At 36.2% G+C, this 13,014-nt stretch overlaps 2 protein-coding genes across 2 annotated transcripts; one reads left to right on the top strand and one right to left on the bottom strand.

Moving 5' to 3' along the window:
* Window positions 1–1,858: 1,858 nt before the first annotated feature.
* On the top strand, window positions 1,859–8,175 carry LOC110450173 (polycystic kidney disease protein 1-like 3). The gene is made up of 2 exons (XM_021497457.1): window positions 1,859–7,460; window positions 7,500–8,175. The coding sequence occupies exons 1-2, from the start codon at window positions 6,296–6,298 to the stop codon at window positions 7,508–7,510; spliced, it is 1,176 nt and encodes a 391-aa protein (XP_021353132.1). The 5' UTR covers window positions 1,859–6,295; the 3' UTR covers window positions 7,511–8,175.
* Window positions 8,169–12,749, bottom strand: LOC110450174 (ras-related protein Rab-39B-like). The gene is made up of 2 exons (XM_021497459.1): window positions 12,433–12,749; window positions 8,169–9,521 (listed from the first exon to the last, which is right to left on the bottom strand). The coding sequence occupies exons 1-2, from the start codon at window positions 12,648–12,650 to the stop codon at window positions 9,095–9,097; spliced, it is 645 nt and encodes a 214-aa protein (XP_021353134.1). The 5' UTR covers window positions 12,651–12,749; the 3' UTR covers window positions 8,169–9,094.
* Window positions 12,750–13,014: the final 265 nt, after the last annotated feature.

The following is a 13,014-nucleotide window of genomic DNA, read 5'->3' as shown; positions in this document are numbered from 1 at the left end:
CATAGTCTCTCCCCATTATCTCATCATCTCTCTACATTGTCTCATCATCTCTCGTTATCTCATTATCTCTACCCATTGTTACATCATCTCTCCCCATTGTCTCATCATCTCTCCCCATTGTCTCAACATCTCTCCCCATTATCTTTTCATCTCACGTTATCTCATTATCTCTCCCCATTGTTATATCATCTCTCCCCATTTTCTCATCATCTCTCCCTATTGTCTTATCATCTCTCCCCATTATCTCATCATATATCCCCATTATCTCATCATCTCTCCCCATTATCTCATCATCATTCCCCATTATCTCATCATCTCTCCCCATTGTCTCATCATCTCTCCCCATTGTTACATTATCTCTCCCCATTGTCTCATCATCTCTCCCCATTGTCTTATCATCTCTCCCCATTATTTCATCATCTCTCCCCATTATCTCATCATCTCTCCCCTTTATTTCATCATCTCCCCATTATCTCATCATCTCTCCCCATTATCTCTCCCCATTGTCTCATCATCTCTACCCATTGTCTCATCATCTCTCCCCATTGTCTCATCATATCTCCCCATTATCTCATCATCTCTCCCCATTATCTCTCCCCATTGTCTCATCATCTCTCCCCATTGTCACACATTTCTCCCCATTGTCTCATCATCTCTACCCATTGTTACATCATCTCTCCCCCATTGTCTCATCATATCTATCCATTGTTACATAATCTCTCCCCATTGTTATATCATCTCTCCCCATTGTCACATCATCTCTCCCCATTATCTCATCATCTCTCCCCATTATCTCATCATCTCTCCCCATTGTCTTATCATTTCTCCCCATTGTCTCATCATCTCTACCCATTGTTACATCATCTCTCCCCATTATCTCATCATATCTCCCCATTATCTCATCATCACTCCCCATTATCTCATCATCTCTATCCATTGTTACATCATCTCTCCCCATTGTCTCATCATCTCATCATATCTATCCATTGTTACATCATATCTCCCCATTGTTACAAAATCTCTCCCTATTGCTACATCATCTCTATCCATTGTTACATCATCTCTCCCCATTGTCTCATCATCACATCATCTCTCCCCATTGCTACATCATCTCTCCCCATTGTTACATCGCCTCTCCTCATTATCTCATCATCTCTCCCCATTGTCTCATCATCTCTCCCCATTGTTATATCATCTCTCCCCATTGTCACATCATCTCTCCCCATTGTCTTATCATTTCTCCCCATTGTCTTATCATCTCTCCCCATTGTCACATCATCTCTCCCCATTGTTACATTATCTCTCCCCATCGTCTCATCATCTCTCCCCATTGTCACATCATCTCTCCCCATTGTCACATCATCTCTCCCCATTATCTCATCATCTCTCCCCATTGTCTTATCATTTCTCCCCATTGTCTCATCATCTCTCCCCATTGTTACATCATCTCTCCCCATTATCTCATCATATCTCCCCATTATCTCATCATCGCTCCCCATTGTCTCATCATCTCTCCCCATTATCTCATCATTTCTATCCATTGTTACATCATCTCTCCCCATTGTCTCATCATCTCATCATATCTATCCATTGTTACATTATATCTCCCCATTGTTACAAAATCTCTCCCCATTGCTACATCATCTCTCCCCATTGTTACATCGCCTCTCCCCATTATCTCATCATCTCTCCCCATTGTCTCATCATCTCTCCCCTTTGTTTCACATCTCTATCCATCGACATGTCCTTTCCACTAACTGTCCTGTGTTTACTATCCAGCATGTATTTCCCGTTACAAACACACCCTAACAAGACATCTTTCACTTTCTAACCATTGTACATGTTTACTTGTGTAAGAGAACAACAAAGACAGACATCTTGTTCCAGGAACATTTTATTTGCACATTTGCAGCACAAGGTAAATCAACACTGTAAGTACAATAAGGGAGACAACATCAGTGGGATATAACATGTATGCTGATTGGTCAGAGACTAGCTCAAATAACCAATCAAAGACTGGTCATATAAAGCATCTTTACAAATTAAATTTCTATATTGGAGTATGTTCATCCACACACTGATCAATTTGACGAACAACGATCTCCATTTTTGATGTACTTATTATAAAGCAGACAATTCTTACAGCTTGAGCTTATGTTTGATTTTACCTTCATAAACAACAGTAACAGTGGACAGTGTAGCAGCCGAGGAACACAAGAGGAATGACTGACCTACTGTCAGTGGACAGTGTAGCAGCCAAGGAACACGAGAGGAATGACTGACCTACTGTCAGTGAACAGTGTAGCAGCCAAGGAACACGAGAGGAATGACTGACCTACTGTCAGTGAACAGTGTAGCAGCCAAGGAACACGAGAGGAATGACTGACCTACTGTCAGTGGACAGTGTAGCAGCCGAGGAACACGAGAGGAATGACTGACCTACTGTCAGTGGACAGTGTAGCAGCCGAGGAACACGAGAGGAATGACTGACCTACTGTCAGTGGACAGTGTAGCAGCCGAGGAACACGAGAGGAATGACTGACCTACTGTCAGTGGACAGTGTAGCAGCCGAGGAACACGAGAGGAATGACTGACCTACTGTCAGTGGACAGTGTAGCAGCCGAGGAACACGAGAGGAATGACTGACCTACTGTCAGTGGACAGTGTAGCAGCCGAGGAACACGAGAGGAATGACTGACCTACTGTCAGTGGACAGTGTAGCAGCCGAGGAACACGAGAGGAATGACTGACCTACTGTCAGTGGACAGTGTAGCAGCCGAGGAACACGAGAGGAATGACTGACCTACTGTCAGTGGACAGTGTAGCAGCCGAGGAACACGAGAGGAATGACTGACCTACTGTCAGTGGACAGTGTAGCAGCCGAGGAACACGAGAGGAATGACTGACCTACTGTCAGTGGACAGTGTAGCAGCCAAGGAACACGAGAGGAATGACTGACCTACGGTCAAGCAAGCTTTCCAAGCGATGCTGTATAACCCTGGGACACACTCTATATAGTTCAAATTTTTCATTTTTATTTTTATTTCCGAATGCAATACAGCATATACACAGTCAGTATAGGTTAATGTCTACACAGTCAGTATAGGTTAATGTCTACACAGTCAGTATAGGTTAATGTCTACACAGTCAGTGGTTGGATTGGTGTCCTCGTACACGTTACATTTGGTGGCCGCCAGTAAGATAGCATTCCCCCATACATTCCTTGGATGTTACACTACTTAACAGGACTACAGTGAACTGAAATTGTATTTTTCTTAATAATAACAAACTATTTCAATCAAAACAAGAAAACTAAAACATCTTGATGACTAGAAATCCACATCAACCGTATTACATCTCAAAATTAACAACAGCATCAACAAAATCGATAAAAAGCTCAGGATGTCAAACAGAATAGATCTGGGCACTTATATTACATCGCCAGGAAACATCAGGTAAGCAGAAGGGAGATAACTCTGGAAGAGTATGAGCCTTACATTTGTCAACATTGCAACAAAAGCAAACACATTGTTGTTCTTAGTATTCGCAGATGTATACTGTAGAGAGACATCCAACAATCTGTTAACAAACTGTATGCAGGCACCTTACATGTGAATATCTACTTATTGGTAGCTTCACAAAAGAGACCATGGAAGTGTTAAGACATACATACAATAAATACATGTAATGGCATACTTCTATACTGTGCCACAGGTCATCATTTTAAATTAAAACAATTTGGACAATTTTTAAATATCAATATATTCACCTATTTGAGAGAGAAGTTTCAATACATTTATCATTTTTACTATTCACTAAATCAATTTAGGCAAATCCTGCAGGGCTGAACATTTTACAATACACTAAATCAATTTAGGCAAATCCTGCAGGGCTGAACATTTTACAATACACTAAATCAATTTAGGCAAATCCTACAGAGCTGAACATTTTACAATACACTAAATCAATTTAGGCAAATCCTACAGAGCTGAACATTTTACATTTCAGTTGTACTACTACATTAGAATGCAAAAAGACAAAATTAACAAAATTTCCAAGGAAGATACATGTTCTTGTAATCTTTGCTTTTAGCACTTCATTGAAAATGTTACCATGTAAAGTTAGGCACCAAGCTCGACCTTTCTAACCTCGGGTTATAACAGAGACAGCTAGTTAACCAAGGTCTTGGTCTTTCCTTTCCTAAGGCCATACACATCCATTCTAGAGACTATAGACTTAAGAATTTTCTGGGTTATTCCTAAACATAAACACACTGAAAGTGTTTCCAGATTAACAAGGTTATACTACCTTATACATACAAGAATCCATATACAGATATATATCATAGTTATGTTGCAATTTTCAGATCTGGAAACAGATTATCATCCAGGCTTAAGTAGAAGTATTAGGATAACTGAACAAAATGGACAACAATTTCCTTCCACACTATAGTGGGGACATTTAACGTAAATGTAGCAGATAAAATGGAGGGATCATCTGGATAAAATGACTGAATTTCTCCAGGGCTAGTAAATAAATATCACAATGGCCTATTTCTAAAATAGGAATATAAATAAAAACAACCAAATACAAATTACAACTGTTAAAATTAATATAAATATTAGTTATTATGATACGGTGGTACATTGTATATATTGCACTTCTTGTGTAAACAACAACACTGGTAAACAGTTACTATGGCAACAGGATTCAAAAATGTGCACCAAGATATGGAGATAAAATCATAAAAGTGCAGTAAAAAGGCAGTGGAATACACACATAAACAGGAACCTATGTAAAGTATGTTTATTCTAGATTATAACAGGACAGCCTTAGAACACAGGCAGAGTAGGTGGTATAACATAATGAACCAATCAGGGGAAGGTAATCTCAGCAAATCACACTACACTCACTCACCAATATCAAGGTCTGCCTAACAACCAGTGAAAATAGAATCAATCAGGGGAAGGTAATCTCAGCAAATCACACTACACTCACTCACCAATATCAAGGTCTGACTAAACCACCAGTGAAAATAGAACCAATCAGGGGATCAAATCAGGTAACAATACTTCAAAACCGATATAGTAGAGATTGGTGTAGGGTTGATACACAGAACGGACAATACTAACTGTGAAACACTAAACACACATTAACACAGGGCAACTGTTATACCTACAGACCCAGAATCTCCAAACTATTCTTAGCTAATCAGTAAATCACCTTCTCACAACAGACGCTGGATGAAAATTTGATATTGTTGAAATTAATCTTAAAAATTGTAATACTTGATAATGAGCAATAAAATATGTTAACATGCATTGTTGTATTATATGGCAAACCAGAGACTGACAATATTTACTGCTAATACAGAGAGTTTGTGTTACACCATGTTTAACAGAATCATTGGTAAGTGGACATTATTTGCACATTTTGAGTGCATATTTTGGCATTCTGTAGCAAGAAATCAACTTAATGCATGACGATGTCACCTTGAAATTTTCTATTTTTATCCTGTATCCAATGTTCTAACCGCTCAGACCTCTCTTTACACAACAATGACACTTATCTCTATCAAACAAGAAAAATCAGCTCAGATTTATATTGATGCTTTCCAAAAGTTAGTCTTTGTCGTTGTGCTTTCTCTATCTACCATGCCAGTACTATTAAGTTATTTGATAACAGATAGTCAATGTATTTCCTAAAATTCTCTCCTGCTTGTATTGGACAAATATACAGAAACATTCCTTCTCTGGATATTTTATACACGCATATTATAAAGATGAATTGGGTGAGCAAAAGTATATCCCTCGACCATATTGGTATTCTTAAGATGGACTAAAAGAAACCTTTAGAAAAGTCATGTTAGAAAGACAAGTAATGTGAAACTGGAGCTTGATGTGAGGGTTGAATAATGACATGTAACACCACCCTAATATAATGATGGAGCTCGGTGTGAGGGATGAACAATGACACATAACACCACTCTAAATAGAGTGGTCTCCCTTGGTCCATGCAAATAAACAAATACAATATGAACCCCAGCCAGAGGAGTATTTACAAAAATCTTCTTTGAGGCATGTTATCAGACAAATACTGATACATAAAACACCAGGTCCTTCAGATATGTTTATGGGTGGGGATGGAGGAGGGCTATTTCAACATATATTTTGATTTTAAGCATTACTAATGTCACATCTGGACAAGTAACCCCTACAGGTATACCTGTAAACCTAACATCAGATATCAACCCTACAGTTATACCTGTAAACCTAACATCAGATACCAACCCTACATGTATAACCTAACATCAGATATTAACCCTACAGGTATACCTGTAAACCTAACATCAGATACCAACCCTTCAGGTATACCTGTAAACCTAACATCAGATACCAACCATACAGGTATACCTGTAAACCTAACATCAGATATCAACCCTACAGGTATACCTGTAAACCTAACATCAGATATCAACCCTACAGGTATACCTGTAAACCTAACATCAGATATCAACCCTACAGGTATACCTGTAAACCTAACATCAGATATCAACCCTACAGGTATACCTGTAAACCTAACATCAGATATCAACCCTACAGGTATACCTGTAAACCTAACATCAGATATCAACCCTACAGGTATACCTGTAAACCTAACATCAGATATCAACCCTACAGGTATACCTGTAAACCTAACATCAGATATCAACCCTACAGGTATACCTGTAAACCTAACATCAGATATCAACCCTACAGGTATACCTGTAAACCTAACATCAGATATCAACCCTACAGGTATACCTGTAAACCTAACATCAGATATCAACCCTACAGGTATACCTGTAAACCTAACATCAGATATCAACCCTACAGGTATACCTGTAAACCTAACATCAGATATCAACCCTACAGGTATACCTGTAAACCTAACATCAGATATCAACCCTACAGGTATACCTGTAAACCTAACATCAGATATCAACCCTACAGGTATACCTGTAAACCTAACATCAGATATCAACCCTACAGGTATACCTGTAAACCTAACATCAGATATCAACCCTACAGGTATACCTGTAAACCTAACATCAGATATCAACCCTACAGGTATACCTGTAAACCTAACATCAGATATCAACCCTACAGGTATACCTGTAAACCTAACATCAGATATCAACCCTACAGGTATACCTGTAAACCTAACATCAGATATCAACCCTACAGGTATACCTGTAAACCTAACATCAGATATCAACCCTACAGGTATACCTGTAAACCTAACATCAGATATCAACCCTACAGGTATACCTGTAAACCTAACATCAGATATCAACCCTACAGGTATACCTGTAAACCTAACATCAGATATCAACCCTACAGGTATACCTGTAAACCTAACATCAGATATCAACCCTACAGGTATACCTGTAAACCTAACATCAGATATCAACCCTACAGGTATACCTGTTAACCTAACATCAGATATCAACCCTACAGGTATAACCTAACATCAGATATCAACCCTACAGGTATACCTGTAAACTTAACATCAGATATCAACCTTACAGGTATACCTGTAAACCTAACATCAAATATCACTAAACAAAAGGCTCAAGTTTTCAGATGTTTTTCAAGGTTACAATATTCTACTCTTAATTACAAGATAAAACTTTGGCTTATTCTACCATCATCACAAACTTTAACTTTTACTTATTCTTACATTACCTAACTCAAACTAAAAAAAAATCATCAATAAAACAAGATGTATTACTTTTTTCAAATCAAAAGACTTACATTTGCTTATTTAGATCAACATTTGAATTGAAAACCAACCATTGTTTTCAAACCTTTAACAGAGTTGACAGCAAATAGATCTAAAAGTAATGTAATATAAACCCTATCAATCTCTCAATAAAAACTGTATCAAACTTCATGATAGATATGTGCATGATTGTCCTTTCAATAATTAAACTAGAATTAATCCTGGAGGAACATTAGAGGGAAATTTAGAATTTAAAAAGATGTACAATGTTATATCCTCAGATTTTTTTCAGCATAATTGTCCTTCATTTAGAATATAATCTATACTGTTTTATCTCTTCAGATATATATATGTCAGAATTTATTTTTCATTTCACAATTTTTTTTATTGAATATTGCATCTTATACAAATTTCAAAAGGAATTGGGCAACAGGCGTAATGCCTATACAAGCCCTCTCCTAAAGAATTTCTTTTTGTTTCCCAAAAGGAGATAGAGTAAAAGTTAGTTACTTCAAGCTAGGTGAGTACGTATATCTCAACTCAACTCAGAAGAGTCAATATACTAGCTTAAACTCATAGTCAATACTTTCAAACTAGACCTTTGGGCAATCATTACCCTGACAACTAAAACTCACGCGAGCAAATTCCCCTAATAAATCAAACGCCAACAAGCCAATCCCTTCTCCTCACTCAATCTCAATAAGTCAATACTCTTGATAACTCACACTCAAGGCAGTCAATACTCTTGATAACTCACACTCAAGGCAGTCAATACCTCCCAACTTATCTATGTGCATCTCTATACCTACATCAACTCTAACCCAAACTTCACTGGGTCAATACTCCTCTTAAATCAACACCTTAAACAGACAATTTTGTTCCTAATGGTAACAAATATTAATGATTTGCATTGCAAAACTTAAACACTTAGAAAGCTATTTCTCCTGAACCAAACAAGTTCAAGTTAGATTACTCTTACTCCAGAACCAGTTAATTTTATGTTGATATAACTATTTCTCCTGACCCAGACAGGTTTACATTAAGATACTTAAAATGTATATCTTGTTGTCCAAACAAGTTCAAGTAAACAGGAATGTTTTGTACTTTTTTAAGAGATTCATTTTCAAAGTATATTTTGAGGATAATAATTGAACACACAAGCATTTAATATTTACAAATGTAACAATGTTGCTTGATGCTTTGCCTTGACACCTGGTAACTCATACAAACAGGTAACAAGCCATGATGTTCGACCTTTGGTGTTCAGTGAACCATACTGTTTGACACCATATTGTATGTCCCTTGGTCTTGATAATAGTCCTGGCTGTCATCAACAGCAGCCTCCTCCCTCTGGCTCCCCTTCCATCACATGGAATGATTCTTTGGGACGGGAGAACCCATTCTTCACACCATCCCATCCCTCCTCCACTTTAATGGAACCATCTTGCAACTTCTGGTGAATATCACGGGCAAGACATTGAAATGCCTCCTCAACATTATGTCCTGAAAATGCTGATGTTTCAATGTAGCGGAGGCTATTGGTTTCTGCGTAAAGACGAGCCTCACGATGTGTGACCTGACGTTGGTCCTCCAAGTCAGCCTTCTGTCCTACAACCATATACACAGCCTCGTACGGCTCTATATGGGCACGCGCCTCCTTCAGCCAGCTATCAACGTTCTCATAGGATCGTCGCTTTGTTAAATCAAACACTATCAGTACACCAACGGAATTACGGTAGTAGGATCGAGTGATTGACCTGGAAAACATGTGGTAGAAACACTGAAATGTTAGTTCATCATGATCAGTATATATAGATAGCTGAATATGTCTATTTGTATATATAGATAGCTGAATATGTGTCTATTTGTATATATATAGATAGCTGAATGTGTGTCTATTTGTATATATATAGATAGCTGAATATGTGTCTACTTGTATATATATAGATAGCTGAATATGCGTCTATTTGTATATATATAGATAGCCGAATATGTGTCTATTTGTATATATAGATAGCTGAAGATGTGTCTATTTGTATATATAGATAGCTGAAGATGTGTCTATTTGTATATATAGATAGCCGAATATGTGTCTATTTGTATATATAAGTATATATAGATAGCTGAATATGTCTATTTGTATATGTAGATTGCTGAATATGTGTCTATTTGTATATACAGATAGCTGAATATGTGTCTATTTGCAATAAAACGTAAGTAATTGAATGTCCCAATACGCTTTAAATAGCTGAATATGTGTCTATTTGTATATACAGATAGCTGAATATGTGTCTATTTGCAATAAAACGTAAGTAATTGAATGTCCCAATACGCTTTAAATAGCTGAATATGTGTCTATTTGTACATATATAGATAGCTGAATATGTGTCTATCACTATATATAGATAGCTGAATATGTGTCTTTTTGTATATATATAGATAGCTGAATGTGTCAATTTGTATATATATAGATAGCTGAATATGCGTCTATTTGTATATATATAGATAGCCGAATATGTGTCTATTTGTATATATAGATAGCCGAATATGTGTCTATTTGTATATATATAGATATCTGAATATGTGTCTATTTGTATATACAGATAGCTGAATATGTGTCTATTTGTACATATATAGATAGCTGAATATGTGTCTTTTTGTATATATATAGATAGCTGAATGTGTGTATTTGTATATATATAGATAGCTGAGTATGTCTATTTGTATATATAGATAGCTGAAGATGTGTCTATTTGTATATATAGATAGCGGAATATGTGTCTATTTGTATATATAGATAGCCGAATATGTGTCTATTTGTATATATATGGATAGCTGAATATGTGTCTATTTGTATATATAAGTATATATAGATAGCTGAATATGTCTATTTGTATATATAGATAGCTGAAAATGTGTCTATCACTATATATAGATAGCTGAATATGTGTGTATTTGTATATATATAGATAGCTGAATTTGTCTATTTGTATATATATAGATAGCTGAATGTGGCAATTTGTATATATATAGATAGCTGAATGTGTCAATTTGTATATATATAGATAGCTGAATTTGTCTATTTGTATATATATAGATAGCTGAGTATGTCTATTTGTATATATAGATAGCTGAAAATGTGTCTATCACTATATATAGATAGCTGAATATGTGTGTATTTGTATATATATAGATAGCTGAGTATGTCTATTTGTATATATAGATAGCTGAATATGCGTCTATTTGTATATATATAGATAGCCGAATATGTGTCTATTTGTATATATAGATAGCTGAAGATGTGTCTATTTGTATATATAGATAGCGGAATATGTGTCTATTTGTATATATATGGATAGCTGAATATGTGTCTATTTGTGTATATATATAGATAGCTGAATATGCGTCTATTTGTATATATATAGATAGCTGAATATGTCTATTTGTATATATAGATAGCTGAAGATGTGTCTATTTGTATATATAGATAGCTGAAAATGTGTCTATCACTATATATAGATAGCTGAATATGTGTCTTTTTGTATATATATAGATAGCTGAATATGCGTCTATTTGTATATATATAGATAGCGGAATATGTGTCTATTTGTATATATAAGTATATATAGATAGCTGAATATGTCTATTTGTATATGTAGATTGCTGAATATGTGTCTATTTGTATATACAGATAGCTGAATATGTGTCTATTTGTGTATATATATAGATAGCTGAATATGTGCGTATTTGTATATATAGATAGCTGAATATGTGCGTATTTGTATATATAGATAGCTGAATATGCGTCTATTTGTATATATATAGATAGCGGAATATGTGTCTATTTGTATATATATAGATAGCTGAATATGTGTCTATTTGCAATAAAACGTAAGTAATTGAATGTCCCAATACGCTTTAAATAGGAATTTTTTTTATAATGTCTAATCATGATATCCGATATATGTCATCATCACTTTTTCCACATGTACATAAGGCATACAATATGATAAAAAAAAATAGTATTATCACAACAATTTTCCTGATAGAGGAGGGATATTGACATATGTCGGGTATATTTAAAAGAATAAATTTTGACAGTTTATATAAAATTATGATATACTGTACAGAAATAAATGTGAACACATGACTGAACTACAGATTTGGATTACAGTCCAGTGCTGGATTACATCCTGACTACAGAATACTAGTCCAGTACTGGATTAACTCCTGACTACAGATTACTAGTGCAGTGCTGGATTAACTCCTGACTACAGATTACTAGTCCAGTGCTGGATTAACTCCTGATTACAGATTACTAGTACAGTGCTGGATTAACTCCTGACTACAGATTATATTCCAGTGCTGGATTAACTCCTTACTACAGATTACTAAACCAGTGCAGGATTAACCTCTGACCAATGTAACATGTAAACAGACATTCGTTATTGGTCTGCTAACCTAGGTATTAAACATCTGACGTTCTGTGCCACTAAAACAGGAGAGTTGCAGAATCGTGATGTCATAGATGCCCTGTTTAAAGCCCACTCAAATATCGATATCATGGTTTAGCAGTTTAGGCCGGGGCCATCTTGAATAAATTATTCAGCGTTTGAATGAACATCGAGAGCCATGTTTGTCCTCGATCAGATGATTTTATGTCCATACCTGAACCTCTCCTGTCCCGCCGTGTCCCAGAGTTGTAGTTTTACCCGGACGCCTTGCTCAACCTCCAACAGACGGGCGTAGAAATCCACGCCTACGGTCGGGTCGCAAACCTCCGAGAATTTACCATCTGTGAAATATTTCAGTAATGACGATTTTCCCACAGTACTGTCACCTATCAAGATCAGCCTGAACTGGTAGTCGAAAATTGGCTCAACCATATTTTCCGTCAACGATGCTGTGCATATCAGATTAAGTCGTATTTTATCTTACTGCGTTTGACATTCTACATCAGACATGTGTTCCATCTTCGCTTCCTGTTTTGATCATGTGGTTAGACTAATATGTTTCAACTATTTTCATTGGTTGAAAGATGTAGCTCAATCCGTAAATTCAGCCAATCACGGATATCGTTACAATATGACGTCCATATTAGGCCAAGACAATATATTTATAATTTTCACATGTTAAAATTATTTTTCGGCGCAACAGGTCGCGGTACGTATGGAAATCCTAATACTCTATTTAGTTCTTCTTCTTCTTCTTTAGGTTATCAGTAGTCCTTCAATGATCTGAAGATTATTT

The sequence above is a fragment of the Mizuhopecten yessoensis genome, unplaced genomic scaffold (genome assembly GCF_002113885.1).
Source record: "Mizuhopecten yessoensis strain PY_sf001 unplaced genomic scaffold, ASM211388v2 scaffold5061, whole genome shotgun sequence".
In the NCBI taxonomy this organism is placed as follows: domain Eukaryota; kingdom Metazoa; phylum Mollusca; class Bivalvia; order Pectinida; family Pectinidae; genus Mizuhopecten; species Mizuhopecten yessoensis.
This window is presented reverse-complemented; position numbering and strand designations above follow the sequence as displayed.

What these genes read in the sequence shown, in the direction of transcription:
- LOC110450173 (XM_021497457.1), top strand. Translation starts at nt 6,296, where the DNA reads ATGTATAACCTAACATCAGATATTAACCCTACAGGTATACCTGTAAAC.
- LOC110450174 (XM_021497459.1), bottom strand. Translation starts at nt 12,650, where the DNA reads ATGGTTGAGCCAATTTTCGACTACCAGTTCAGGCTGATCTTGATAGGT. An exon ending in GCGGGACAGGAGAGGTTCAG is followed by an intron (nt 9,522 to 12,432) that starts GTATGGACATAA and finishes CATGTTTTCCAG; the next exon opens with GTCAATCACTCGATCCTACT.